Here is a 27227-nt window from a genome sequence, read left to right as displayed (position 1 = left end):
GACATGCATACTTCAAAGCACTTTTTAGCTTTCTTCTACACCACGTATACTAAAAAGGTCCCATTTTACACAGGGAGCAAAATCGGAAGACGGTTCATTCCGTTTTCCAAACAAACCCTTCCTTCTGCCCCCAGCACTGGCTCCTTATCTCTCGTTCGTTTCTGCTGCACTTATTCAAAGGTATCTATCAAATCCTTCCTTTTTTCCTGGTCCCCTTTAAGATTTCTCCAGATCCATCTCAAATCTCTCCCACTTCTGATGCTTCTCTCCTACATCCTCACCCTCCTATATCTCATCACCTCTTCTATCCCTTCTTAGGCCTAGTGAGATCAGCGTGCTTCCTTCTTGCTCTGCACTCACAGGCCCCTCTATCAGACATCGTGTCACTTCTTTAACCTTTGATCCTCCTCCTCCATCCGCACCCTTCCAAATCCCCTTTTACATACACACACCCCTCCCAGCCTCCACCCTTACCTCTCCTCTAGCCTCATTAAGTTACAACATCAGTGATTGAAACAACCAAAAAAGACTGCTTGTAAAATCAGATGCCCTCACTGACCCAGCAGTTTCATTCCTGGTAATATACCAACATACAAAGAAAGAGCTACGTATGTACATCAAAAGGCAGGCACAAGAATATTCACTGCAACACGATTCATGACCACCAAAAACTGGAAGTGGCCCAAATCAGCAGTGGAGTGGCTTTTCTAATGACTTCCTAGAAAACAATGAGAACAAACTACTGCCACACACAACACAGATGAAGCTCACAAACATAATGTTGAATGAAAAAAGTCAGACAAAACAAATCTACGTTGTACGCTTCCATTTAGAGAAGTTCTAAAACAGACACAACTCATCTGGGATATTAAAGTCAGGTCTGGGGTTACTTCTGGGGAGGATGTGGAGGGGAGTGATGAAGGACATGAGGGGATTTCTGGGGGTGCTGGTAATGTTCTACTTCTTGACTTTGGTGGTCACATGTCTTGTTCGTTTTGGGAAAACTCACGAAGCTATACATGTATGATTTATGTGCTTTTCCATACGTGTGTGATAGTTCAACAAAAAGCTTTTTTGGGGAGAGTGGGGGGGGGCTGCACTGCAATGCTTGCGGGATCTCAGTTCCTCGACCAGGGATTGAGCCCAGACCACACCAGTGAAAGCCCCAAATCCTAACTACTAGGCCACCAGGGAGCTCCCCAAAAAGCTTATTTTAAAAAGATACACAAATGGGCACAAGTGATAGGCCATGACAGAAATGTTTAAAACTGGACTCTGATGATGGCTGCACAAGTCTATAAATCTACCAAACATCACTGAATTGTACAATTACAATGGGTGAATTGCACAGTAAGTAAATGTTATCTCAATAAAGCTGCTAAAATATATATAGAAACAAAAAATATTGAGTCATCAGAATGTAAATTCAGTGAACGCAAGGACTTTGTTTACAAGGGTTATAGGCCTCACTCCTGGAACACAACAGGAGCTCAAAAAATGTTTGCTGAATGGGGGAAACAACTGGATCCACCAAAACTGAACTCTTGAGAACTTCACTATTTACAATGTCCTTGTGGGTAGTCTTAGTGACAGTTACAGACTAGAACTAAAGGCCCTAACTTCAGACTTTTTCTATATTTTGCTTCTTCAACATTAACAGTGATTAAAAGCAGACTCTATGGGTTCAAATCCTGGCTCCACCGCTTACTGTATGACCCTCAGCAAGTTATCTTTGTGCCTCAGTTTCTTTATCTGTAAAATGGGGATGATAATAATACCTACCTCATAGGGTTGTTATGAAGGATAAATGTGTTAATCTTCATATAGTAAGCACTATATAAATGTCTGACAAATAAAATAAAGAAGTTCTTTCTCCTGAAAATAACAAAGTAGACATTTTGAGTGGCAAGGGATAGACATGGGCAGTTCCAGTGCTTTACCTGATGAAATGTGTACTTGAACAAAAGTGTCAAAAACTCCACCACGGGGAACTGGGAGTAGGACTCGATTCTTCTTAGGTGAACACTCACAAAGAGCCGCAGAAAGTCAGTAAACTTCTCAATGTAGCTAAAGAAGACAAGAAGACAAAAGGTGACAATGAGAAACTCGGCCACCTCCCTAGAAGAGAACTCAAATTCAATCCAAATTTCTTTCAGTACAAAACTATACAGATTTATAACAAATATATTTTCAGTTAAAAATATAAAGGCCTGCAACAATTACCTACAGGTCAGGCAACCCTTCATTCCATTACCACCTGAAACATAGCAGAAAAGCAACTTTAATCCTCAGACACTATCTAGGTAAGGCATCTTATAAGCTAGCGTCCTCATATTTTCTAACTCAGTGTTATGACCCAATTAAAGTGAAAGGAAATGGTACTCAAAAGGTCCATGGGCAGATGATCTGTCATTTCAATGTGGCAAGTCTGGAGGGCTGGTTTTCTTTGCTAGGAGGCCAAAATATTAAAACGAATGTGCTAAAAACCCAAAAACAAAACAAGGCTATAGGAAAGGGATGGCATCCAGGTAGGATATATTCAGTCTTGCAACCTAATGTTCATGTTTTTTCCCCACCCTCTGGCTCCTGGTGCTAATTAAACATAGCACGTCCCAATCCATTCTAAAAGTGATTTCAAATCTAAGGGAGGAGGACTGTTAGAGCTGGACAAGACTCAAGGACAATTTACTGATGCATCATTTTAGAGATGAAGCCCAGAGAGATAAAGTGACTGGCCCAAGGTCACTCAGCCAGCTCACAGAAGAATGGGACTACCATCTACTCCCAATCCAGTGCTCTTTCTTTTCACATCACAGTGAATTCCCAATTCATTTGTATTCAAATATCATTTCACAGAAGAGTGTGGGTCACAGCTGCAAGGATAAGATATTTTTGTTATTGAATACACAGCACATCATCACTCTCACATTTCAGAAACTGTCATTTTAAGCTCCTAAATACCAAAAGGTGATTAGAAAATGAGATGGGCATACCTCCATAAACCACATTTCAGAGACAGATTAAAAAAGATAAAAGATACACTGGGCCTTAGCCAAATATTGAATGATGGTTAAAAGCAATTCTGAAACTCCTAACTGCAAAAAGCTGTGTTCGTTTTTTTTTTTAAAGCAAAGATGTATGAGATAATAAAGGGGAAGAAGACTACTCCTCAGAAGAGCAAAACTGGCCCATAAATGAAACGTCCCATATTGTTCCTGGGACCTAGCACCCTGAGGGTAGCCAATCTGTGTGGCCGCCACACACAGGTAAGCTTATCTGCAGCTTAAAAAAATAATAATAATTTGTTTGATAAGGATCATGGGGTCAAATACTTGAAAAACAGTAAGGCACTAATCAACTGTTTTTAGAGATAGGAAAGTACAAAAAAACTTCTCTGAGGCCTTCAATCACTAATACTCAAGAGCAGGAACTCCTCATTCCTCGCTCAGCCTATTACACATTTTTATGTGGTTATTCAAAGACATCAACCAGTTTGCTGCTCTTTAGGAAGATGCACTCAATTCCCTACCACCCATTAAAGAATAAGGAGAAGTCATGGGTCAAATACCACACAATCTCAATTTTATTTGAATCTCCAACCCAATTTTTTTAAAGAATACAAGCAAGACTGTTCAGTAGCTAAAACTCCAATTTTATTTCACCTCATTTTCTTTCCCTTGCCCACCTTCTGGTACAGGTGCTAATGAGCAGTAGAAAGTTAGAAAAAAAGGCAGTAGAGGAGAAGAGAGGAAGAAACCTGGTTAAGCAGCTCCTAAACAACTGAGAATGGACTTAGCTGTTTAGAATTAGTGGTAAGGGACCCAAGAGCCAGGAAGCAAGCACACAGTGTTGTTCATGTCACCTTTCTGCTTCCAGGCACCTCTCAGCTTTCACAGGGCAATAGGAAGCATAGGATTAAAATATAAAACCAAGAGCACAAAAGTTACACGTAACAAAATCAGAACACAGATCATCCATGATGACATTTTTATACCACCCAAATGTAAGCCATAACAAACATTACACCACAAGTAAAAGTCAGAACAACTGATATCTGATGGTTGGTACAAGCAGTTGGGTTACTGTTGTGATTTTTTTAAACATATGAAAATACAGCCTTTCTTAACAAAAGCTAGAAAGGATATAAACATATAAGCTGTGTGTCTGAATGCTGATGTTTTTGAATTCAAATAGGAAGCTATTACCAAATAATGAAAAATAAAACCAACATATTACCATATCAGATTATGAGTTCTTTTGTGATTATACAAAGAAAATTTCACACAAAGCTTGTTTACAATGAACCAAACCAAAATAATCTCATGTATCAATTTTTTCAACTTTAGAATAACTTATTAAAATTGCTAAATTTAGAAAGCACTAAAACTGTCTTAACTTTAGGCACCTGACTTTATATCCTGCTGCTTACTCTAAAGAAAAAGAAATGGCTTAACTCTGTATAGCTTAACAACAAAAACAAGCCAAGGAAAATTGATGAAAATACTAACAACTTTTGCTGCCAGGCAATCTATAAATATTTACTAATTCAATACAATTTATCTGTTTGAAAGTCTCTGAACAGTCAACATAATGTCCTTAATATAAGCTTCCAATTTTCCCTTTTGTTTTTACACAGCAGTAGCATCATATTAATGAAAGCTGTAAGATACATAAATGACATCATCTGTAAGGGAAATATAAATGAGACCATGCCTCAGCATACTGTGGAACCATCTGCTAAGAGTCCTTAACAAAGCGAGGCTAAGTGATTTCAGGCGCCATTCAAGAGGACAGTAACCAAGAAACTCAGGTGTGTGCCCCATTAACAACTCTCCTTTCTTGTCATCGGTGTAAAACTCACAATAGTGACAACATTCCTATACACTGCACGACGTTCACTTGAGAAAAGTCAAATAGGAAGAACCAACAAGCAACACCAAGCAAGGAAGGGCAAGTGTAACTCCTGTACCTCCACGGGCCTCCTCTCCTGTGCTCGGCTACGCATGAGCAGCGGTCCCAGTTCCTGCACCACCTCAGACCTGCAGGCAAAGAGTGAGGAGAGGGCGGACAAGGGTGGAAGGGAGGACAGGAGGTGGACGGGCAAAGAAGACAACCAACCTACACAATTCACACAATTCACAACTTTTCCAACTCGACTCGCTTCCCTTAACCACCCTAGCCCTTCCAGCTAAGCTTGGACTTACTGGTACACACCTACCTCTCCGTTCCTCACCAGGAGCCCCAGATTCTGAAACCAAAGAGGATTACAGACACTATGCAGCGCAACGTGATAAACAGTCAAGGCCCATTCTCAGGGCACAGCCGATGCCACACCTGTTTTCATTACCTCTCATCGAGTTCTTCTAGCCTGCTCTTCACCGTGTGGGCATTGTTATCCTTGGTGATTTTCTGCAGGAGGTAGAAAGTCTGCTGGAACATACGCAGTAAGTACTCCTCGAACTCCATAGGCACACAGTTCTTGGACATGAGTTCATTGATGCAGGACATGGCCAGGACCCCAAGCCGGCCGCGCTCCTGACCCAACACACAGTTCTGGCTGCTGCCGTTAACTGATGCCATCTTTCTGGCCCGGATGTCACAGCCAAAGCGTGCAAAGTGGAAGATGGTGGTAAGGAGGGACGGGGTGATGCTGGCAGACAGAGGAATCCAACTGAAGAGATGGGCCAGGCACTCCAAGGCCAGGGAACAGATATACTCACTCTCCACATCAAGGATGGGGATTGGCTGATTCAACAGTTTGGCTGAACTAGGACTCTGCAACAGGTTACTCAGTAAGTCACCTGAAACACAAAAGGCTTTTAAGATACACACTATCAAATCTCTTATAAACCAATTTAAGTAATTCTCCTTAAAAAAAACAAAAACAAAAAACCAAGCATTAGCATAAAGCAGAAGTTCTCAAAGTTTGGTCCAGGGACCCCTGAGAGCCCCCAGAACGCTTTTCGGGGTTCACAAATTCAAAACTATTTTTAAAAGAATGTTATTTTCCTTTTTCGCTTTTATTATCTCACAAGTGTACAACGGAGCTTTCCAGAGGTTACATGCCAAGTTACAAGCAACAGAGAAAAAGCAAACGCTATCTATCATTAAGCTACATATTAAAGAGATTTACAAAAATGTAATGCTGCTCTTCTCAGTAAATGTTTTTGTTTGCTTTGGAAAAGTTATTTTTCATTAAGATATTATTTGTTAACATGCACTGAGTTCATCACAGTTACTTTTAAAAGAATTAATAAATATTTCCAAATTTTCTCAGTTTGAATACCAATAGATAAAACCCACAAAGCTCTTTAAGGACCTCAATAATTCTTAAGAGTAAAGGGGTCCAGGGAATTCCCTGGTGGCACAGTGGTTAAGAATCCACCTGCCAATGGAGGAGACACGGGTTTAAGCCCTGGTCCAGGAAGATCCCACATGCCGCAGAGCAACTAAGCCCGTGTGCCACAACTACTGAGCCTGCGCTCTACAGTCAGCGAGCCACAACTACTGAGCCCGCATGCCACAACTACTGAAGCCCGGGCGCCTAGAGCCTGTGCTCCGCAACAAGAGAAGCCACCGCAATGAGAAGCCCGCACACCGCAACGAAGAGGAGCCCCCACTCACCACAACTAGAGAGAAAGCCTGTGTGCAGCAACAAAGACCCAATACAGCCAAAAAATAATAAGTAATTAATTTAAAAAAAAGAGTAAAGGGGTCCAGGGTGGGCGAAACAGGTGAAGGTGGTAAAAAGGTACAAACTTCCAGCTGTAAGACAAATAAGTCCTGGGGATGTAATGTACAATATGGTGACTATAGTTTACAATACTGTATTGTATATTTGAAAGTTGCTAATAGTGTAAAATAAATTCTCACAAGAAAAAAATTTGTAACTATGTGTGGTAATGGATCTACATTTACTGTGGTGATCATTTTGCAAATATACATAAATCACTATTTTGTACACCTGCAACTAACACTAACAGTGTTATATGTCAATTATACCTCAATTTAAAAAAAAAAAGAGTAAACAGGTCCAAAGACCAAAAATTTGAAACTACTGGGCTAGTCAAGGTGAGGTCTGTGGACCTGCATCACCAACATAACCTGGAAGTTTGTCGGAAATACAAATGATCAGGCAACACCCACACCCACTGAAGTAGAACCTGGCGGGCAGGGGCAGGAAGCTGTGCTTGTACCAGCTCTCCAGGTGATTCTTACACTTGCTTAATTTTTGAGAAGCACTAAAGGAAATCACACAAAATGAAATTGGGGGTGGGGGTGGCTATAAAATGATTTTAGAGAAGACAAAAGAAGAAAAACATTCATAACTATAACAAGAAGAAGCCTTTCCTGAAATAAAGGTGTCACTATACAAAATGAAAGGGCTTATTCAGCCCCAAGAAAAAAAATAAGGAGTAATCAATACAAAAACTTCAGTAATAAGGGAATGTAGGCAGAAAAAGCACATATACAAAGGAGAAAACCTTGAATTCAGACTTCACAGTAACAGTCAAAGCCAAAAAACAGTGGTGCAGTATCTACAAGTTCTGGGGCAAAGAATGACTTAACCCAAAGGTCCCCTTTGAGTATAAAGGATGGTGACATTTTTTTAAAACATGCAAAAATTCAAATAATATATTGCCCACAAACTTTTAGGGAGCAACTGAACGATGAAACCATGCAAATAAAGAGATAAATAAAAAAGAAGAATTACAGAATGGTGAAGCTGTGGCAAAGGGACTAATGCAAGCACTGAATTAAATACAGAATCAAGACTAAACAAATGGAGGAATTATAGAAGGGTGTGCTAACTAACTTTCTCATCTTTCACAAGCACGAAGTCTCAAAATATATGGTCTAAAATTGAGATATGTAGTAAGAAATTGGTTTTCATAATCTTTTTTTCTTATCCTTGGAGATATCTTTTACAAACTAATATTCCTTGTGGAAAAAGCATCTCAAGGTCAGCAATTCCTTCCATTTAATACTTCCTGTTAAATTCAAGTAAAACTAAAACTGAATAGTCTTTAGCAAAAATATATGATACCAAAAAAAAATATATGATACGATACCATTTGGTCCTTTTATTCAGTTTAATCTACCTTTAACTGCATTTATGTAGAGAGAGAGGTCTGGAATGATGTTATTTCTGTATGGTGGAATATTGGGTAAATTTTTACATTTTGTTTTTTACCTTGTAGCAGCAGTTCTCAAATGTTTTAGTCTTAAAACCCCTTTACACTCTTAAAAATCACTGAGGACAGCAAAAAGCTTCTTTCTGTTTATGTAGGTTATTTCTATTGATATTTGTCATATTAGAAATTAAAACTAAGAATTTTTCAAATATTTAATTCATTTAATAATGATAAGCCCATTCCATGTTAGCATAAATAACATTTTTAAATGAAAAAATTATATTTTGCCCTCCAAAAAATTAGTGAGAAGAATAGCACTGTTTCTACATTTTTGGAAATCTCTTTACTGTGTGGCTTGAAAGAAGATAGGCTAGATTCTCTCATCTGGTTCTGTACCCAATCTGTTGTACAATGTTGTTCTGCTGAAGTATATGACGAGAACCCAGCTTCACACAGATGTACAACTGCAAGAGAAGGAAGTGGCCTTTTCAGATAACGGCAGCTATTCTAACACTAAAATCTGATGAGTACTAATTTCTTAAAGGTTAACTGCAATGTGGAATCTGAGTGAGCTTTTTTTACTCGGTATACTCGTAAGAGTGAGAATAAAAATGACAAACAACGTCTTAGTATTTTTATGACCACATCGTTGACCTTTGGGACCCTGAAAGGGTTTGGGGGGACCTCCAGGGGTCCCCAGACCTATTGAGAACTGCTGCCTTATACTAATGTTGGATTAATATGAACAGAGTAGTTAACGTTTCTCAGCCTCAATCTCCTCAGCCATTAAAATGAGGATTTTGTGATTTATTAATAAGAGTTTAATTTCCATTGTTAAAACTAGATTAAAAAGCTGTTCTCTGGCATCTATCTTGAAAGGTGTTTGCTGGTTTCTATTCTGAAAGAGCTGCATTTGATACCAGATGAGACTCATCATGATCTCAGCTACTCAAGCTGGTAATCAGAAGACCTGGTTTCAAAGAATAATGCAAGAAGGATGTTCAAGCAGAATCTGCAAACGTTTCAGTTTGTTTATTACTGGATTAATAATTTTGATTTTTGGAATTGCTGTGGTGGCTTTCCACTTGAGTCATACAACTTTCTATCAATGGTTGTTTCTGGTATTGCTTTTTTCATCATTCATGGACTGACGGCCATTTATGAAAGATGCCAGTTAGAGGAAATCACCATTACCCAACTATTAGAATTATCAGGGCATTTATCAACCAGGATCAAATTGAGGCTTTAGCAATGGAGGAACCAGACACCACCTCAGTATGATCTTATACTAAACCCGGACACTGTTGGGCCCTTGGGCCTTTTTAAAGTCTCTTGAACATTCTTAAATAGAAATAAATTCTGGCTTTAAAAACAAAAAAGTTAACCCTATTCTTCAGCTCAGAAGAATTTTTCCAGAATGGGATTCTAAGGTGGGGTATGGGGAGAGCAACACATCAATGATAACACTGATGTTAAGAACAGCTACTAGGACTTCCCTGGTGGTGCAGTGGTTAAGAATCCGCCTGCCAATGCAGGGGACAGGGGTTCGAGCCCTGGTCTGGTAAGATCCCACATGCCGCGGAGCAACTAAGCCTGTGCGCCACAACGACTCAGCCTGCACTCTACCTGAGAGCCACAACTACTGAAGCCCGGGTGCCCAGAGACCGTGCTCCGCAACAAGAGAAGCCACTGCAATGAGAAGCCCTCACACCACAACAAAGAGTAGCCCCCGCTCGCCACAACTAGAGAAAGCCCACACGCAGCGAAGACCCAACACAGCCATAAATAAATAAATGTTAAAAAAAAAAAAAAAGAACAGCTACCATTTCATGTGCTATTATTATTTGCTTGGTGCTGCACCAAGCACTTTACATATTCTCATTTAATGCTCCCAGCTCTAAGTAGGTATTACGATTATCTGCACTTACAGACAGTTAGAATAACTCAAACACAGATAGATGAGGCATTTCCCCCATGTTCCTCAGCTAGTCAGAGGCAGACCTGAAACTAAAACCCAGGTCTAGCCCCAAAGCCTATGCTCCTTCCCAGAAGCCAGGTCAGGAAAGATTATGCAGCCAAGAAAAATGATCAGTCAGAAAGCTAATATTCAAAAATAGAAAAATATGTAAGATCCAAAGTCACATGTAAAATAGCATGTGTACACCATGACAGAAACTATAGAAAGATACAAGCACAAGGACAAAGACTGAACGGGAGTATGCAAAGGTAAAAACCTGTTTATGTGGATAGGATGATCTCTGACTATTTTTTCCCCTCAAAACAAGTATCTTTTAATGTTGTTTCTCGATAAAAATTATATTACTCAACTTTAAATGTTTCAGGGAATTTTAGTAAATCATAGAAGAATTTTTCCAAAATTATATATATTTTTTCTTCTTTTTTTTTTTTTTTTTGCGGTACGCGGGCCTCTCACTGTTGTGGCCTCTCCCGTTGCGGAGCACAGGCTCCGGACGCACAGGCTCAGCGGCCATGGCTCACGGGCCCAGCCGCTCCGCGGCACGTGGGATCTTCCCAGACCGGGGCACAAATCTGTGTCCCCTGCATTGGCAGGCGGACTCTCAACCACCGCGCCACCAGGGAAGCCCCAAAATTATATTTTAATCCAAGTGAAGGAATCGCCACAGAACAGAGACCATGCTGCAGCACTTCCAGAGATATGCTGAGACAGCTTTAACAAGCTCTTGATTATAAAGAGGGCTTGTAAGAGGGCTACTCGATTTTAAAAAACCTGTGACCAACTTCATCGTCCCTGAATTGGGCCAGGCCCTGGCGGCAACAGACACCCACGCCCCAAGTAGTACGCAGGCTACTCTGGGGCATTTACTGACTTGGAAGTAACCCAGACATGGTTGGAACACTTGTAATGGGCTTTCATACAAAGATCCCCTCAGCTTTCTTCTTTTCTTACTTATTGAAATTCCACATGTGTTCTATTCAGTTCTACATTTACTAAGAGTTTCTCAACCTCAGCACTATTCACATTTGGGGTTGGATAATTCTTTATTGTTCTACGCACTGAAAGATATTTAGCAGCATCCTTGGCCTCCACTCACCAGATGCCAGTAGTACTCTTTCTTCAGTTATGTTAACCAAAAAGTTTCTCCACATTGCCAAATGTCCCCTGCAGGGCTAAATCACCCCAACTAAGAACCTCCGACCTAACTGTAGCCTCAGTCCAGTAAAATGGGGAGAAACTCTTTTTAAGGAACCCTTGGGAGGAGGAAACAAGATCACAAGAGTTGTGATCCAAAGTCCCGTTTTTCTACAGGTGAACAGATCTGCAAGTACACGAACATGTGCATCTTATAAAGAGTTTGGGAAAAAACCAGAAGGTGTAAACTGGTCGCAATCAATTAGGGCTAAGACTCTTCACCCTAAAAAACTTTCCATTGCCAGTATATATACACATCTATATTTAAAACTAAATACCATGTGTGCAAGACCGATATGGCCCCTTAATTTTTATTACAGAACAAAGCTAGCTCAGAACTACAGTATTTATGTAATTTCGTTTTGTTCACATTTTTTCCCATTTTCCAAGCAAAAAGAAGCAAGGACAAGAGGAGAGTAACTAAGGAAGAGGGCTGAGGCTGCACGAGCACAGAAGGAAGCCACACCACGGCATACAGACGGTACATCCACACCTCCCCTCACTCACTCCTCAGAGCAGAGTTGCTCTTCTACAGAGAGGACATCCAAGGTCAGAGAAGGTAAACCAAGTAAGCAGCGAGCCAGGACTCAACCAGGGGAAGGAGGAGGCAGGCAGAAATGGTGAGAGTGACCGAGACAGCAAACTTAGAAGAAAGACAGTGCACCTCGACTGGCAATGATGGGTTCACGTCACTGTCCCACCCCTCACTGGTGATGTGACCTCTGGCAAGTTACCCGCCATGAACCCCAGCTTCCTTTTTGTAAATAAGAGAGAAAACCATCATCAATTTCACAGGATTCTGGTCTAGTGAGGTGAGTTTAAGAGATGAGGCAATAATTTGGGGAACTATTCTGAGAAATGAACTACACACACCTGTCAAAATTTTTTCTATAACCAGACTGTTAGAGCAGTTGTCAGAGGGACTAGTCCCTGGGTTTTATACTTTGAAAGTGATCAGACAGAAAATGACATTACAAGAAAACATATGAGAAAAGAGACCAAAAGCCCACGGGGCCAAGTCTGATGGGTAGCTGGGCAGGGCAGTGAGAGTCTGGCAGGGACTGCTGATGGGGTATGTTTAGGAATTATCTGAGTTTATTCACTGGGCCCCATGGTTTCTCAGAATTTCCTCCATAAAACTGAACTCACAGTCAAGAGAGCTAAAGAATTTTCTAGACATTTTACCACTTAACTTGGTGTCTTAAGGGCACAAAGGCAGTTGAGCAAAAGCATCAAAATAAATGTTGATTAAATCATTAGCATTTTTGCCCATACAGCGGAGCAAGATCTGATGACTTCACTCACAACTCTCATAAAGAGAGTTAACAAGTGAACACGCAATTTTTTTTAAAAGAGGAAGTGTACCAACTTAAAAGCTTATTTAACTCCCTAGTCCACCCCCCACCAGTTTCAATTTATTCTGCTTTTTCTCAAACACTAAAATTCAAGACTTCAAAAATTTTAATAGTGTCTAAGAGGCAACTCTCAAAAAGCACTCATCATATTTTTAGGTTTTGTTTGTACGGAATGTCAACTGAGTTCTTATTTTATTTCCCCTAACCTCATAAACAAAACCTAGGCAAAACATGAAAGACTCAAGCATTTATTTTTGATTTGTATTATCTAATATTCTCCAACCTGGCCTCCAGGATATAAGTCTATCAAAGTATCAACTGAGTTAGCTCAGAACATGTACCTGAAAGAAGCCAACTAAAACTCACAACTTTTAGTACTGGAAAACGATGTCAGAAAAACAAGTTTTACTAAAGTAAACTGCTGCTGCTCACTTAACCTGGATACTAAGATAGTATTCAACTATCAAAAGAACCAATTTTTGCAAACTACTATTGAAATGAGATGACAAATTTTTTTTTTTTTTTGGCCACACCACATGGCTTGTGGGATTCTAGTTCCCCCACCAGGGATTGAACCCGGGCCCTCCGCAGTGAGAGCACGGAGTCCTAACCATTGGACCACCAGGGAATTCCTGAGATGACAAATTTTAAGATCAGCCAAACTGCAAGAGATTCCAAGGTGTATACTCAAAAATCAAATCTCTGCATCTTTGCAATTTTTTCTTTAATCATTCAAATATTGCAAAATATAAATCTGCTAAGTCACCTCAAATATCCACTTTGAAAATGAAGGTTTGCCACCAAATACAAATAAAGTTCAATTTCCTGTAGGCTTTTAATATACTCTAGAACTCTGTAATAGTTTTTAACCTAAGAAGTATGACAAATGACTCTCTAACAGTTTTTAATCCAAGTATGATAAATAGAATTGAAATAAATTAGTAAACTGTAAGCAGTCCTCAAAACTTCATGATGTATTTTCAATTCTACAGCAACTCTGCAAGAATTTCAACTTCCACATATTAACAACAGGCTACATGAAATAGCTAGGGCTCAGAGATGTCTGATTTCAACAGCCTATTTCCTTGAGGTAAAGGAGAAAGATGAGGAAACACTTCTCATTAGCCACATCAACCTTTACAGTAGAGGAAGTAGTATGTATCACTTCACAGGATGTACTCTACTTGAAAAGAATTTGTGACCATTTAACGTAAACAGAAGCCATTTAGAAGTGAAAAGTTCCTGCTCAGACACAATTTCCTCTTTCCATCCATCCTTGAAAGTAGCCATTTTTAGGTGAACTGCACTCTGACTTTTGAAACAGATATTAGTATAACTACGGACAATAACTAGCCACCAGTAAACTCTTTAATGGCCACTGTAAATATGCCCACACTTGATCAAATAAATCCGAACTTTTGTAAAGTCAATGCTGATTACTGCACACTGGTTCCCAATCTGTCCAGGCCAAGATGACTTTTCCCTGAGCCCATGAGGAAGTAAGCACTCCACATGCCCACGTCCCCTCCTTCGGGCTGCCACCCACCTCCTATGACCTGACCCCTGCATGACTGCAAAGCAGACCCATCACGCCCACAGGCTCATACCAACCTCAGCATGAGCAATACAGCCATGAAATATGAGAAAAAGGGAAAAATAAGCCAGGAGGGACAGCAGTCATAAGCTGAAGGTGCCACCTTCCTGATGGGCAAGGAAGAAACAAGCTATGTTGTTCAAAATATTATATTAGAAAGTACATGTACTTACAAGGAACTAAGAAAGTCAGCTACTCAGAAGACAAGGGCAGAGAGGCCAAAAATAGATTAAGGAAGAATGTGCATCTGTGTCTGGCATAGATAAGCAATTGCTACCCTGCTGAGACCCCCAACTGAATTTAAAAAGAGGAACACAATGTGTGGTGCAGACCATACCACTTTCTCCTGAGGTCGGGGATGGTGGTGGGGTGGCAGCAGTCACGCTGTGTTTGTCCCAGACAGTCTCCAAGATACCTACCAAGAAAGGAGAAACTGAGTTTAAGAGAGAAATAAAACCTAACATATAAAAATCAGATTTAGAAAAACAATGTATTGATATATTTGATCAAGAATCAGTATTTAAACATCTGTCTCTATGTCTAACTGCTTTTTCTGGACACCACCACTTGGATATTCCAAACTCAATTTATCTTCCCCCACAAACCTGCCACTAATATTCTCATGCTCCTCACCAGTCAACAGTACCATCTGCACAATCTCAGCATCTGGCCTCTGCTCTCCCTGTCCGGCCTCACCCCCACCCCACACGCAGGCTTCATCACACTGCACTATTTACTAGCTGTTCATTTCTCATGTGTTCGCCTTCTTAACCTCTGAACTGCTCTCCCCCTTCCAATCCAACTTGACCTTTCACCAGACTAACTAACTGCTACCTGTCTCTCAGAATTCCACTCAGCTGTCACCTCCTCCAGGAAGTCTTCCCTGCTCAGTTTTGCCTGCACATAAAACATACCTCTACCATAACTCTTAACACATTGTCTTTCTCCCGTACTAGAGTATACATTACTAGAGGACAGGGATTATGTTTTATTCCTCTTTATATCTCCTTACAGAACCTGGTATATAAGATGATCATAAAAGCTTTTAAAAATATTTTGTTCTCAAAAAAAAAAGATTTTGTTCTCAAAATATTTAATATTATAACATGGAAAACATTGAAAATATCATGTTAAGTAAAAGAAGCTAGACACAAAAGGTCACATATTCTATGATTCTATTTTTATGAAAAGTCCAAATAGGAAAAACCAGAGACAGATTATACACTAATGGTTGCCAGAGGTTGGGGTGATGAAAATGTTCTGGAATTAGACAATGTGATAGTAGCACAACCTTGTGACTATATAAAAACCACTGAGCTGCTACACTTTAAAATGGTAGATTTTATGATATGTGAATTATATCTCAATTCAAAAAATTTTAGTGTCCGCAAAAGTAGGACACAGAGATATCAGACATGGTCCCTAACTCCAGAAATTTAACATCTAGTTGTGGATGTCAATAAATATGCTTTGAATGAATAAATGCTCTGAGGTTTGGGTTTCCCCTAGGGATTTGGGGGAGGATGGGGGGATGGTAAATGACAAGTTTACTTTTAATCAAAACACTCTTATAACCAATTTTAAGTGCCCACCTCATGACGACTGCTTTTGTAACACATGCAGAAAAAAAAAAAAAAAAAAGTCCCTAGATATCCAAGAAGCAGCCTGAGTAGAAGAGCTGGAGACAGAAACCCTTCTGGTCCCTACAACATTCCCTCCAGCGCGCGGCTCAGCCTGGTGGCCCGACACCGCCCAGAGCCAGCAGCTCCACTGACGGCACAGCGGGCACGGCCCTCACCCTGTCTCCCTCGAGACACAGGGGCTCCGTTCTCTTCCTACCTTCCTGTCTCATTCTGCAGTTTGCTTTCTGTTCATTCTTACTCTTCACTCATAGTCACGAGGTTCTAACACAACAGACCAGATGACGAAGCAAACGCTATATACAACTACAACCTGGCGCACAGGGTGCTGACTCCACACCTGGTCTCACTTCCTTACTCAGAATTCGAAATGTTCACATCTTCCTCCTCCTCCTCCAACTTCTCCTGATTTAAATTCAAATCATCTTAAATAAAGTGCCTGCCACCCACCTTACTCAGAATGCAGTAATCAGCATTTCAATCACATTCCTATGACCCTGTCTATACCACATTAATCATGGCTATAGTGAGGACCAAATAATCAAAGACTTTAAAAGGAAAATAAATTACAAACATTTTTTGAGATCCTACCGTGCGCTAGATACTGGGCTAGGTGCTGGGAATATGGCACCACATTCTTTGTGTTTTTACGTTCGGTCTCAGTAACAGCTAAGGCAACTGCTCAAAAATTCTGAGTGCCAGGGCCTGCACTCCGGGCGTCTGCAGGCAGGACTCTGCCTTCTGGTGCCACCCAGCTGCTCACCTGTCAGTAGCCCAAGCACTGTCTGCACCTGTTCCAGCAGCAGCTTTCGCAACTCCTCCTTCCGAGCCACGCTGAGGTCCTCACGGGGACAAGCCAGCTCTTCTGAAGTTGTCTTCAACATGATCAGCCCAAGGGGAGTTGTCACAGGGGACTGGATCAACTGCCAGGAAAAAGTAAGTTTCTGAGCAGAGTGTCTGGCTAATTAAGGTACAAAGAAGACTGACAAATGGTGAACCTATGAAGTACAGTCGTCCCTCGGTATCTGTGGGGGGGGGGGGTTCCCAGGACCCCCGTGGATACCAAAATCCAAGGATGCTCAAGTCCCTTATATTCAATGGTGTAGTGTGGTCAGCCCTCATACAGGAGGGTTCAAATCCTGTGGATACGGAATGTCAACTGTACCTCTGTGTGTTTAATCTTACATGAACAGGCTACATAAATCAAACCTTTAGAAAAATGACTGAGTACACTTATGTACCTTTTTAACCATTCAAAATATATTCTCATCTTATTTTAAAGACAGAATTCTAAATAACACCATGAACTTAAAAACAACAAGAAAGCAATGCTCTTTTACACCTAACCTGACAATTTTTATACATGTCCATACTCCCAACAGAGCCTTGGTTACTCTGCCCAGGTTACTATATTAGTGATTAAGGTATGTGTAAACCAATTCGTGACATCTTTCCAACATTCAGGTGTTAAATCAAGTTTACAGTTCCAAGCTTTGAATGCTTCATAAGAGTTCAAGATTAAACATGTGGCAGAGCAGAAACACACATACACGTCATTAAACTATGATACTGATACGGTTAGGACTTTGCAAATACCTACGTAGCAAATTAAGGTACTTTTTCTATCACCTGCAATATCCACTATGCCATAGGAAAGTTTCCTTAAACAAGAGACAAAAAAAAGGTACACTTTCAACAGCATAACACTACTTATACCTTTCTTATCAATTTCACAATATTCAAAGCATTTATTTTTTAGTTTCCAGAAACGGTAAAAGTAATCAAGGTACCATTAAAATCCTATTGGATTATATGCTACAATCTATGAAAGAGCATACAAATTGAAAAACTTGACCATTTTCTTTAATCATAGTTAACTTTAAGTGTAGTTCATTCCCTGATAAAAATAAGTTTTTTATTTACTCAATCTATAAAATATAAGCCTTAGGGAAGAGGAGGTCAGGAACTACACCCAGATAGAAAGGATATTCTCCACTTCAAAAAACACAGGGCACTTTCCTGCCCTTGAAAACACCTCTCCCCATTGCAGACCAAGGAAAAGCACATCCCCGAAGAGCAGGACTCAATATTGAGAACTTAAAGAGAAATTCAACTGCCCTCAGCAGCAAGCAATAGCGTGTGGAAAATGCTCTCTATTAAATCAGCCAACACTTCAAGTACATCCTCCACAAGTTTTCTCTTCATTTGCTACAAGTTCGGGCTGTTTCTAACACCGACTTAAAAAATGCAGTAGGGGAGAAACAGGAAATCCCTCCTCTAACAATTTTTCTTTACATGATAATGTGAATAGAACTTTATAAGCATCCCTTTTCACTCAGACACCTTTGGATTATCAATCTGTATTTTAAAAGATTTCTATTACTTCTCCCCTTTCATTTCCTTCTTTCTCTTCCACCCCTTTTGTCTCTATTTTCCCCCAAGACCTCATTCTTACTCTCTCAGCTGGGAATGACTCATTACCAAATAGTCCACTGGGCAATACTTTCCTGTACATATGAAATGCTTCTGTGCTCTCCAGAAATAAAAAATCCCTGCAGTATGGAAAACGTATCTTTAAAGGTCCTCCTTTCTCTCATCATTTGGGAGAAGGGAAGAGTCAGACAAGAAGCTGGCTGAAAATGAAAGTTATTCTTTACTTGAAAGAACAGCCTGATAAAATGTGTAATTTTCCTTCTCACTAGCTTTGTTTCCAGAAAGCTTTTTATTAAAAGAGTGTTTCCTTTCACCATCTTCACATACATAATTAAAGCTCATGACATAGGTAATCTCTGCAATTTATTTTAATACAGAATAAGCACCTTCAGGTTGCAAATCAAGTTCAGGTGCTTAGTGTTAGCTTCAGAAATTTTTATCATACCAGCCAATCAGAGAAGAAACATCAAAATTCTTTCTATTCTTCTTTTCGATGCTTGCCCCTTACGTATCTGGCCCCAGGCACAATGTGACCAGAAGTCCAGCTCAGCAGATTCCAGGACTCTGAAGAACAGACTCTAGAAAGGTGTGATGTATGTGCTAGTGCAGGCGGCTGGGGGAGGTGGGGAGAACAGGGGTCGGTTCTCACTTCAACGATTCCTTCTCCAGTGGCCTAGAAAGGCTATACCAACACACAGAATTGCAGGTATCTTTCTGGGGCCCCAAATCAACTCCTCTTTGCCTGGTATGACAGTCATCATAATTATGGCATAAACTGCACAGATGCCCCAGGTCAAATGTTACAGAATTTAAAAAAAAAAAAAAAAAAAAGGCTATGCACCCCAGACTGCAGGCCATAATGGAACTAAGCCAAAAAAAACCTTTCAGATGGTTTAATCAACAGATCATATAATTGTGAAGTTGATTCCAGAACCAGTTTGGTCTTGTTTACCAATGCCTAAAGAAAAGATTTTATTATCATTATCAGAAATGTCAGCAATTTAGCACCAATCATTCTTGACATGGCTTTCATGCCACTGACTGGTTCTCATGCATGAATAAGAAGCGGGGAATAATACAACTGGAAAGAATTTTAAAGATCACTTAGTCCAGTCCTCTCGTTGTACACAGAAGGAAACGGAGGCTCACGTAGGAGTTACTAAAATCAAGGTGATCTGTGACAAAAATGGACACAGACCCCAAACCCACTGCCTCCCAGTCCAGTGCCCCTTCCACTACGGGGTGTTTCAAAGTCATGAAGGCTGCATGGGGTGAAAGGAGTCATTTCTGAAGGGTGGAAAGCGGGAGGTGGTGGGCAAGAGAGGAAGACAGCTACCCTTTTGAAATCTCCATGAGCACCTCACCTAAAAATGCTCTTCCAAATTCTCATTTATCATCATTAATCATACTTCATGGGCAGACAAGAAATGTCTGCTTTTCACCGAAGGAAATGATCCCAGCTGGGCGAAAACATGGCTTCTCCTCACTGTTGCCGACAAGACTCGGCTCTCTGTCTGGCTCACATTCCACTGCTGCTTCACACAAGACACACCACTGACCAACCCAGGATGGAATCCACTCAGACCCCCCCACCTTCCTGGTTCTTTCCATCTCCATGGACTTCCTGGCTCCCTCTCAGAGAGCCATGGAGACTTACCACAACTGCTTTTCAACTTGGAGTGAAAGCAAGCGTGTCAGAGAGAGCCAGCAAAGCCTCTGGCCTCCTAACCCACCACTGCAGGCTCCCCGCCTCCTTGCCATTCCTCGGGTTCTTTCCACTTTTATTCCCTCTGCCTACAACACCGTTCCCCTGGAAGCCCACATGGCTCACTCCATCACTTCCACTCAGTTTCTGCTGAAGAGTCTGCTTCTCAGAAAAGGCTTCCATGATCGTCCCATCTAAATAACACCTCTGATATTCACTCCTCCTCACCCTAGATTTAGTTTTCTCACAATACTTACACCTACCTGAAAGAATTTATTTGCTTATTGTTTACTGGTGCCTCCCCCTTGGTATTAGAAGCTCCATGAAGGCAGCTATTTGTTCATTACTATATCCCCCAACGTACCTAGTTATTAGTACATGGCTGGTATTCAACAAATAGTTTATGGAATAAATGCATGAATCTCCTTTACAATAACAATTCAATAAATCTCTAGATAAATGAATCACCATACAAAACAAAATAATATTGAAGGAAGAACTTCTGTGCCACCTTGAGAGGTGATCCAAAAGAAGCAATATGGATGCTGAATTTTTTAAATTGCTGCATCATTCAAACGGTTTGCAGGGAGAGCAAGCAGAACATTAGAAAATGGTATTGTTCTGGAAGATTCTGCCGTCACTAAGACTATAACCAATTTTCAAAGAATTTTATTTCTATAATCTGTACATAATACCCATTTCCTACATACCCAGACTGCCTCGATAATATAAACATTTCCAACTTTATCACAGGAGTCAAATGAACAAAAGCATCGCCCTCTTGGCTTTTAGGTCCCCCCTATTCCCTGATGACTTCCAAATCCTGAACCCCAGATCCACATTTCCTAATGTCTCACCAGACGTGCACAGAAGGAACACGCAAATCTTAAATGCATTTTCTGCCAAACTGAATTCACCATCTTCTACCCAACCCCATTTCCTCAGATGGCCTAGAAAATCTGCCATCTGAGCCAGGAACTTGGAAGGCATTCTAGCTTCCTCCTTCCCTCCTCCCTACAGCCTAGTCCCTGCCCAAAGCCTCCTCCGTGCCTCGCTGCTGTCCAGCAGGTAAGCCCCGGCTTGGCTCAGGCCCCTGGGCTCACTCAGACTTCTCCAGCAGCAGCCTTCCAGGCCTCCTTCGCTCCAGCCTCACCCCTCTGCAATCCAGACTCCACACTGCTGCTGAGGTCGTCACTCCAACATAAACATGTGGCCACGTTGTCTCCCTTCTCCAAACTTTTCATTAGTTCTCGAGTAAGGACTATGAATTAAACACTGATGCCCCCTGCAAACGCAAAGCCCTCCCTGCTCTGGCCCTGTCCATCAGCCTAGCCTCTCACTCTACCACTCAAGCCACCACCTCGCATCTCATCACCAGCAACACTGAAAACACCTCAGCTCCTTGAGTCTAAATGCCGTGTCCTCACTGCACTTGGCACAATACTTCGCTACAGTCATTAACATATTGTTGGGTAATTATTATTTCCATCGCTTTCTCCCCACTAAACTATAACTATCGAAGGCCTCATCCTGGCACCCAACACCTCACACGGTACCTAACAGGCTTTCAAATACTTGCTGGACAAAATTTCACAAGAGGTTAACAAAGTGATTGGGGTTCCCATCCCCCACCTTCTCCACTGCACCAAGGTACAACACGTCTCAGGAACACAAGGTTAAGTGAATGAGATAATCCACCCCACAATGACCTCACCACTGCAGTTCCAAAATGCTCATCTTAAAAATCCTCTTCAAGACAAGAAAATAATCACTTCTTCAAACAAATTACTTACAAGATAAAGTTTCCATAGGTTATCTCCTTACCTGTAAAATGTTAGTAAAAAAGTCATGGTAGAACATGGGCCAATCTTGACGGCCAATGTCAACAATCACTTTGCAGAGCTTGTTCCGGATGAAGTAAGGTAAGGTTTTGTGGTGAGCCAAGAGGAGTTTGGGCAGGCAGCTACGGATTTCCATCTTATCCTGAGATGGGACCCCAAGCCACATTTTATTGATCAGATTCTGAAAAACAAGTATACATCTTGTAAGTTAACAATCTATACACAAAACAAACTGGTTTTCATCCAACAGTAGCTATCTCCCTCAAACAAGAAACTCTGCTTTTAAACAAAGGTTTGGAGCAATTTGGCAATGAGAATAATAAAATATTCAAATTTTATGATACAATAATCCCATTCCTAGGAACATAATTTAACAGAAACAAAAAGGTGTAGGTGCAAAAACTTTCTATAACACCATTGTCTCCACCAAAAAATAATGACAGAAACAACTTTAATGTAAGAATAGGAGAATGGCTTGGTGAATAATGGTACAACCACTTATAGGAATATAATATAAAGGTTAAGTGGGGGGAAAAAAATTTTGCATTAACAGAATGCAAAATGAAATGAGCAATATGATTATAATTAGGTTTTTTGGAAAAAAGTGTGCACAGGAAGGCAATGATTGGAAGAGAGTTGAAATAAATGAAGATTTTTAATGGGTATCATCCCTCCTCCCAACTGTTTTTCTTTAATCATCTTTCTCTTTTAAATGATAACATGGAAGGAAAAGTTATATGTTACCACAAACGACCTCCCGACCTCACCTATCTTACCTTTTGGTGCTGAAGATGGAAAGGTGCCCTGGAAAACCTGGCATCTTGACAAAGGCAGTATATGGGAAGAAGCCCCTGAGATGGGTTACCACTATTTCCCAGCCATGTACACATCAAAACTAAAGTCTAGTGCCAATAACAAGGCAACGTGACTAAGAAATACTCTTCAGAATAGTATAAAAGTATCTGACAACTTACCTCAAAAACCGTTAAACTGTACATCATTACATAGTCATTCCTAGTGCTGGAGAGAAAATACAGGCAGAATCTCCAGGCTCCTATTTGCTGAGCAAAGTTATTAAGAAGTTCCTCTGGAAAAGTTAAATAGTAACAAGAGAAGGCTATGAAAATACACAAAATTAATACAAGGCTGGCTGTTTTACTATTTTTTTTTTAAACACACCTCTCCCACATAATGTAATGACATCAAAACCAACTACAAAATCCAGCTGATTCTTCAAGATAGAAAGGACAAAGCATACAATATTTTTCTGACTCTGAGGTGACCATGAACACTGACACCTAAATAACAATAACCTAGCTATGGACACCTTTTTTTTTATGGGCACTATTTTAGGTAGAGAAACTTTCACTGCTGAAATTCTTAATCTAATGTGTAGACAGACAGATAGAAGAGTATCATTTTTACCTTACAAATGATGGCCAACTGGTAACTTACTTCCTCTGGGGTACAGCTATATGTTATCTCCTCACCACTCACTCAACACTGTTCTTACACACTTATACACACACACACACACACACACACACAAAATGAGGGCCAGAAAAGCAGGAAAAGAAAAAATTAAGACTAATCTTATAAATGCAGGATTGGAAAAAATGCAAGAGAATTCAAGATGGCTAACTCCCTTCATCTGAGTTGGTTTTATTTTAAAATATCACCCAGGAGTCGGCAAACAAGAGCAGCAGTCATGGGAGTTGCCAGGAACCACCCTGGGCACCTCAAATCAGTTAGAAGTGGTTTTCTTCCTCCTGAGGCTGCTGGACAAACAGCAAGCATTAAGAGTCTATCACCGTGTTTCTGAACATGCTGCCCCTTAGTCACCTTGACCTGCTGCGCTGGTCATAAAATATAACACAGAGTGGGTAAAAATACAAAGGCAACAACCCTGAGAGATTCTAGGAAGCCCTTGGAAAAGCAGCAAGCACTGCAGCCCGTTCTAACCCTAAAGTCACTGCTCTGCCAGTGCCCTACAACTCAGGCTAAGTGCACCAAGGCAGTCTCATTATAAATCCCATAAAGGAAGCTGATGGTGTGTTCTTATAATTAAGCAAAAGTTTCTATGACTCCCAGAGGTGAAGTCCAACCAGAGAGTGATCTCTGGCTGGAAATGAGGAACGCTGGACTCTGTTCTAGACTTTGCCACTAATTCACTGAGTCTGATCCCAAGCAAATCACTGCTCCTCTTTGATGCTTCAGCCTTCTCCACTTTTAAAAATGACCAGACTGTCTCTTGAGGCTCCCTGCTAACAGCTCTATCTCTAGAGCACTTTTGGTGGAGGATGGGTGGAGCCCCTATAATAAAAGGTCTCCCTCCTTTCTCCCACCTAGCTAGGAAAGACTTTAGTTTATCCTAAGACATCAAAAAAGAAGCAAGAAGTGGTTCCCGCCCACACACTCAAATAAAGCTATGGAGACTAGGTACAAAAAGAACTAAGACACGCCTACTACCAAACCCCCGGATTCTCCTTAGCCGGCATTTAAATTAGACTTTTGTAGCATCTGGTTATTTATTTAAAAATCAGATTAGAATAAAAATATGTTAAAAAGCTTCCACTTTTAATTCATGAACACTGAGGTGAACAACATTAGCTCTGCAATCCAAAACTTAAAGAGAAAAACAAAAAGCATATCAATTACAAGCTTAAAACAGGACTATGGAGAAATTAGATATAAGGGAAAGATCCTTCACCTCCTTCGGTAAAAATCACCACTGATACTTTTACTATGAGGTACTTTGGTAGCATAAAACTAACAAGAGGCTCACTCTGGGTGCAAGAGGTGGGTCAGCCCAATTGAGTAATAAGAGAGAACCTAGGGAAGCAAGCAGAGGGGATCTTCTAAGCCAGATGCCTGATCATCTACTGGGCTCAGCTTCCGTCAGTATCCCCTGTTTATAAACTCTCTGGTTCCCTACAGCACAGTCCCTCAGAAAAGAAGGCATATACAGGGCAGGCCCACAAGAGACCACCACATTTAAAATTAAGAGATAAGAAGCTACATCCACCAGGAGCTAATGTGATACTCAAAGGATGCAAGGGAAAATGGGCTGCAGCCAAAGGTCTACTAGCCACCTGAAAATCCAAACGCTAATCAAGCTTTGGCCCAAGGGCAGAAGTCAGCCATAACACTGAGCTGGCTAACATGACTTAGAGAAGCCACGTGCGACAGAGAAATGGCTCTGCAGAGACCCGGAGACACAGAAAAAAGCCTCCAAGGAAGTGAAAGCAATGAAGGTCAGTACAGAGCAGCCAGACACACAGGGGAAAGCCTCGAGGTCTGGATCAAGAAAAACATTTTTCATCGTCAAGTTCAGGGCTTAAGTGAGGACTCAGAGAGAGAAAAAGATTACTCTAGGACTTCAGTGCAGCATGTCCCTGAAGCAGAGATCTCACAACTTAAATAAACCTTCTAGTTTACAGTATGCTTTAATGAATATTGTGCATGTCAGTGAGTATAAAATTCAAAAAGAGGTTCTAGAAGGTGCCAAGGTTCCCAGAAGACCTGAAATTACACCTACATCTCTCTGTTGTGTGAAGCCTTTATTCAACAAAACTTGCAGAATGAGAGCGATAACAGTGGCAGTAAGGAAAAAGCAAGGCCCCAAAGGATACACCCGTTAAAGGATCTCTGGGCACTAGATGAGGTTCAGGATAGACTTCTACACACCAAAAACATGTCTGTTTTAATGCTTTCATGAGTTTTTTCTTTAAATTAAGTCACAGACATCTTATAAAAGTTTAACATTGCTAAAATTAAGAGCAAAGCAGGGGTAGGGGTTTCCACACATGGCCAAAGGAAAGAAAATCCATCACTATGGATTATAGTGGGCTCTGCCGACTACAGCCCTTGCAGCTAGGTTTGTAGACCTCACCAGCCACCAACCAGCAGGACTGGAGCAAAAGGAGCCAGAATTCAAGGGGAAACATGCAGGCTTGACCAGGCTGCCAACATCAAGGCTACCAACTCCTTCCTCCCCATTGGGGCCTTTTCGTTATAAACGACTCTTTACTACTCAACATTTCACTTACCTATCTCACGTTTTCTTTCATTGGTTGTACAGTCGTGGAAAAACTCTGTCATCAGACTTTCCAGTGCCCTGAGAGAGGCTTCTTCAGATGCCTAACAAAGAAATTTGAAAAAAACAAAAAAAATCAGTAGCTGTATTTTCAGTTCTACTGTTCCTCAGTTCCTTCCAGGTCACATTCAACAGCCATAGTAATTTACTTCCTCAAAACATCTTGGTTCAACATTCTTCAAATACATGATATAAGTCAGAAAAACTGCAAGGAATTTCCCAGCTGACTCAAAACCCAAAGTTTTAGTATACTCTATAAATTCATGCTACCGTGCTATCGATTTTCAATTATTTATGCTAAGGAAAAGAGAGCAAATAATTTAAAATTTAATTCTTGAAACATACTGAAAGCAAATTAACAGCCCCTGGCCATGACTGAATAGGCAGAATGAAGAGATTGAGAAAGGTTAGGGCGCCTTATAGACTATCCGTCAACGTTATTTGCCCCATGTCTGAATAGTTGGCCATATTCTAATTCAGAGCAACTGTAGTCAAACTGCTGCATGGATTCCTGGGGCTTTCTGAAGGGACTTCAGGAGCCAAACATCCACTCAACTCTCAATCTCACATGAGCAGCCAACAGAAATTAAGGTGCAGCTAAGAGCCAAGCAGAGCAAGGACTCAAAATGAGACAGTACCTCCCACACTCAGGCCCACAGAGAGCCAGACTCTCAGCAGAACCACTCAGGCGGAGAATAAGAGGAGAGGGACCCTAAGCCCCCTAAGGCTCATCCTCTCCCTTTTCCATACGGAGCCCCAAACCCACTTCCTCTTCTCTCACTGAAGGAGGGGACATCAGGTGCAGCAATGAACTTGAGTCAACACTCCTTCACATAACCAGTCTGCAACAAGGTGAGCATTCGCAGGCCCCTCTCGAATCCTCACTGGCAATAATTACCTAGAAATGATCAGGAGCCAACAGCAGTTTTGATTTCTTAATCATCTCCTAATTTCCTTCTTCCCACCCACCTTCCCTATATCCTCTCCACTGCCCCTAGAGTGAGAGCTAACTATTAAAACTGCATTTTGAAACAAGCCCACAGGGACTTCGCTGGTGGTACAGTGGTTAAGAATCCGCCTGCCAATGCAGGGGACACGGGTTCAATCCCTGGTCCGGGCAGATCTCACATGCCGTGGAGCAATTAAGCCCGTGCACCACACTTCTGAGCCTGCGCTCTAGAGCCCATGTGCCACAACTACTGAAGCTCACACACCTAGAGCCCGTGCGCTGCAACAAAGACCCAATGCAGCCGAAA

General features: G+C 41.1%; 1 protein-coding gene across 10 annotated transcripts in view; it reads right to left on the bottom strand.

Moving 5' to 3' along the window:
- The window catches only part of XPO6 (exportin 6), a 106332-nt gene that overhangs the window by 45487 nt on the left and 33618 nt on the right, over positions 1-27227 (bottom strand). For 6 of the 10 annotated variants that reach the window (XM_089895977.1, XM_089895983.1, XM_089895984.1 and 3 more), the window contains exons 2-8: positions 25925-26015; positions 22850-22992; positions 21859-22056; positions 16660-16819; positions 14594-14671; positions 5348-5801; positions 1941-2067 (exon numbers count right to left, since the gene is read on the bottom strand). In XM_089895977.1, coding sequence (XP_089752103.1) covers positions 1941-2067; positions 5348-5801; positions 14594-14671; positions 16660-16819; positions 21859-22056; positions 22850-22992; positions 25925-26015 — 1251 coding nt within the window. The remainder of the gene's footprint in view (positions 1-1940; positions 2068-5347; positions 5802-14593; positions 14672-16659; positions 16820-21858; positions 22057-22849; positions 22993-25924; positions 26016-27227) is intronic. The other 4 variants (XM_022588440.3, XM_089895979.1, XM_089895980.1 and 1 more) reach the window with 2 other exon arrangements.

Source organism: Delphinapterus leucas, chromosome 15 (assembly GCF_059928025.1).
Source record: "Delphinapterus leucas isolate spDelLeu-1000000601 "Yukka" chromosome 15, BTC_Dleu_Yukka2, whole genome shotgun sequence".
NCBI lineage: Eukaryota > Metazoa > Chordata > Mammalia > Artiodactyla > Monodontidae > Delphinapterus > Delphinapterus leucas.
Note: the sequence above shows the minus strand (reverse complement) of the source record. Positions and strands in the feature narration are given on the sequence as shown.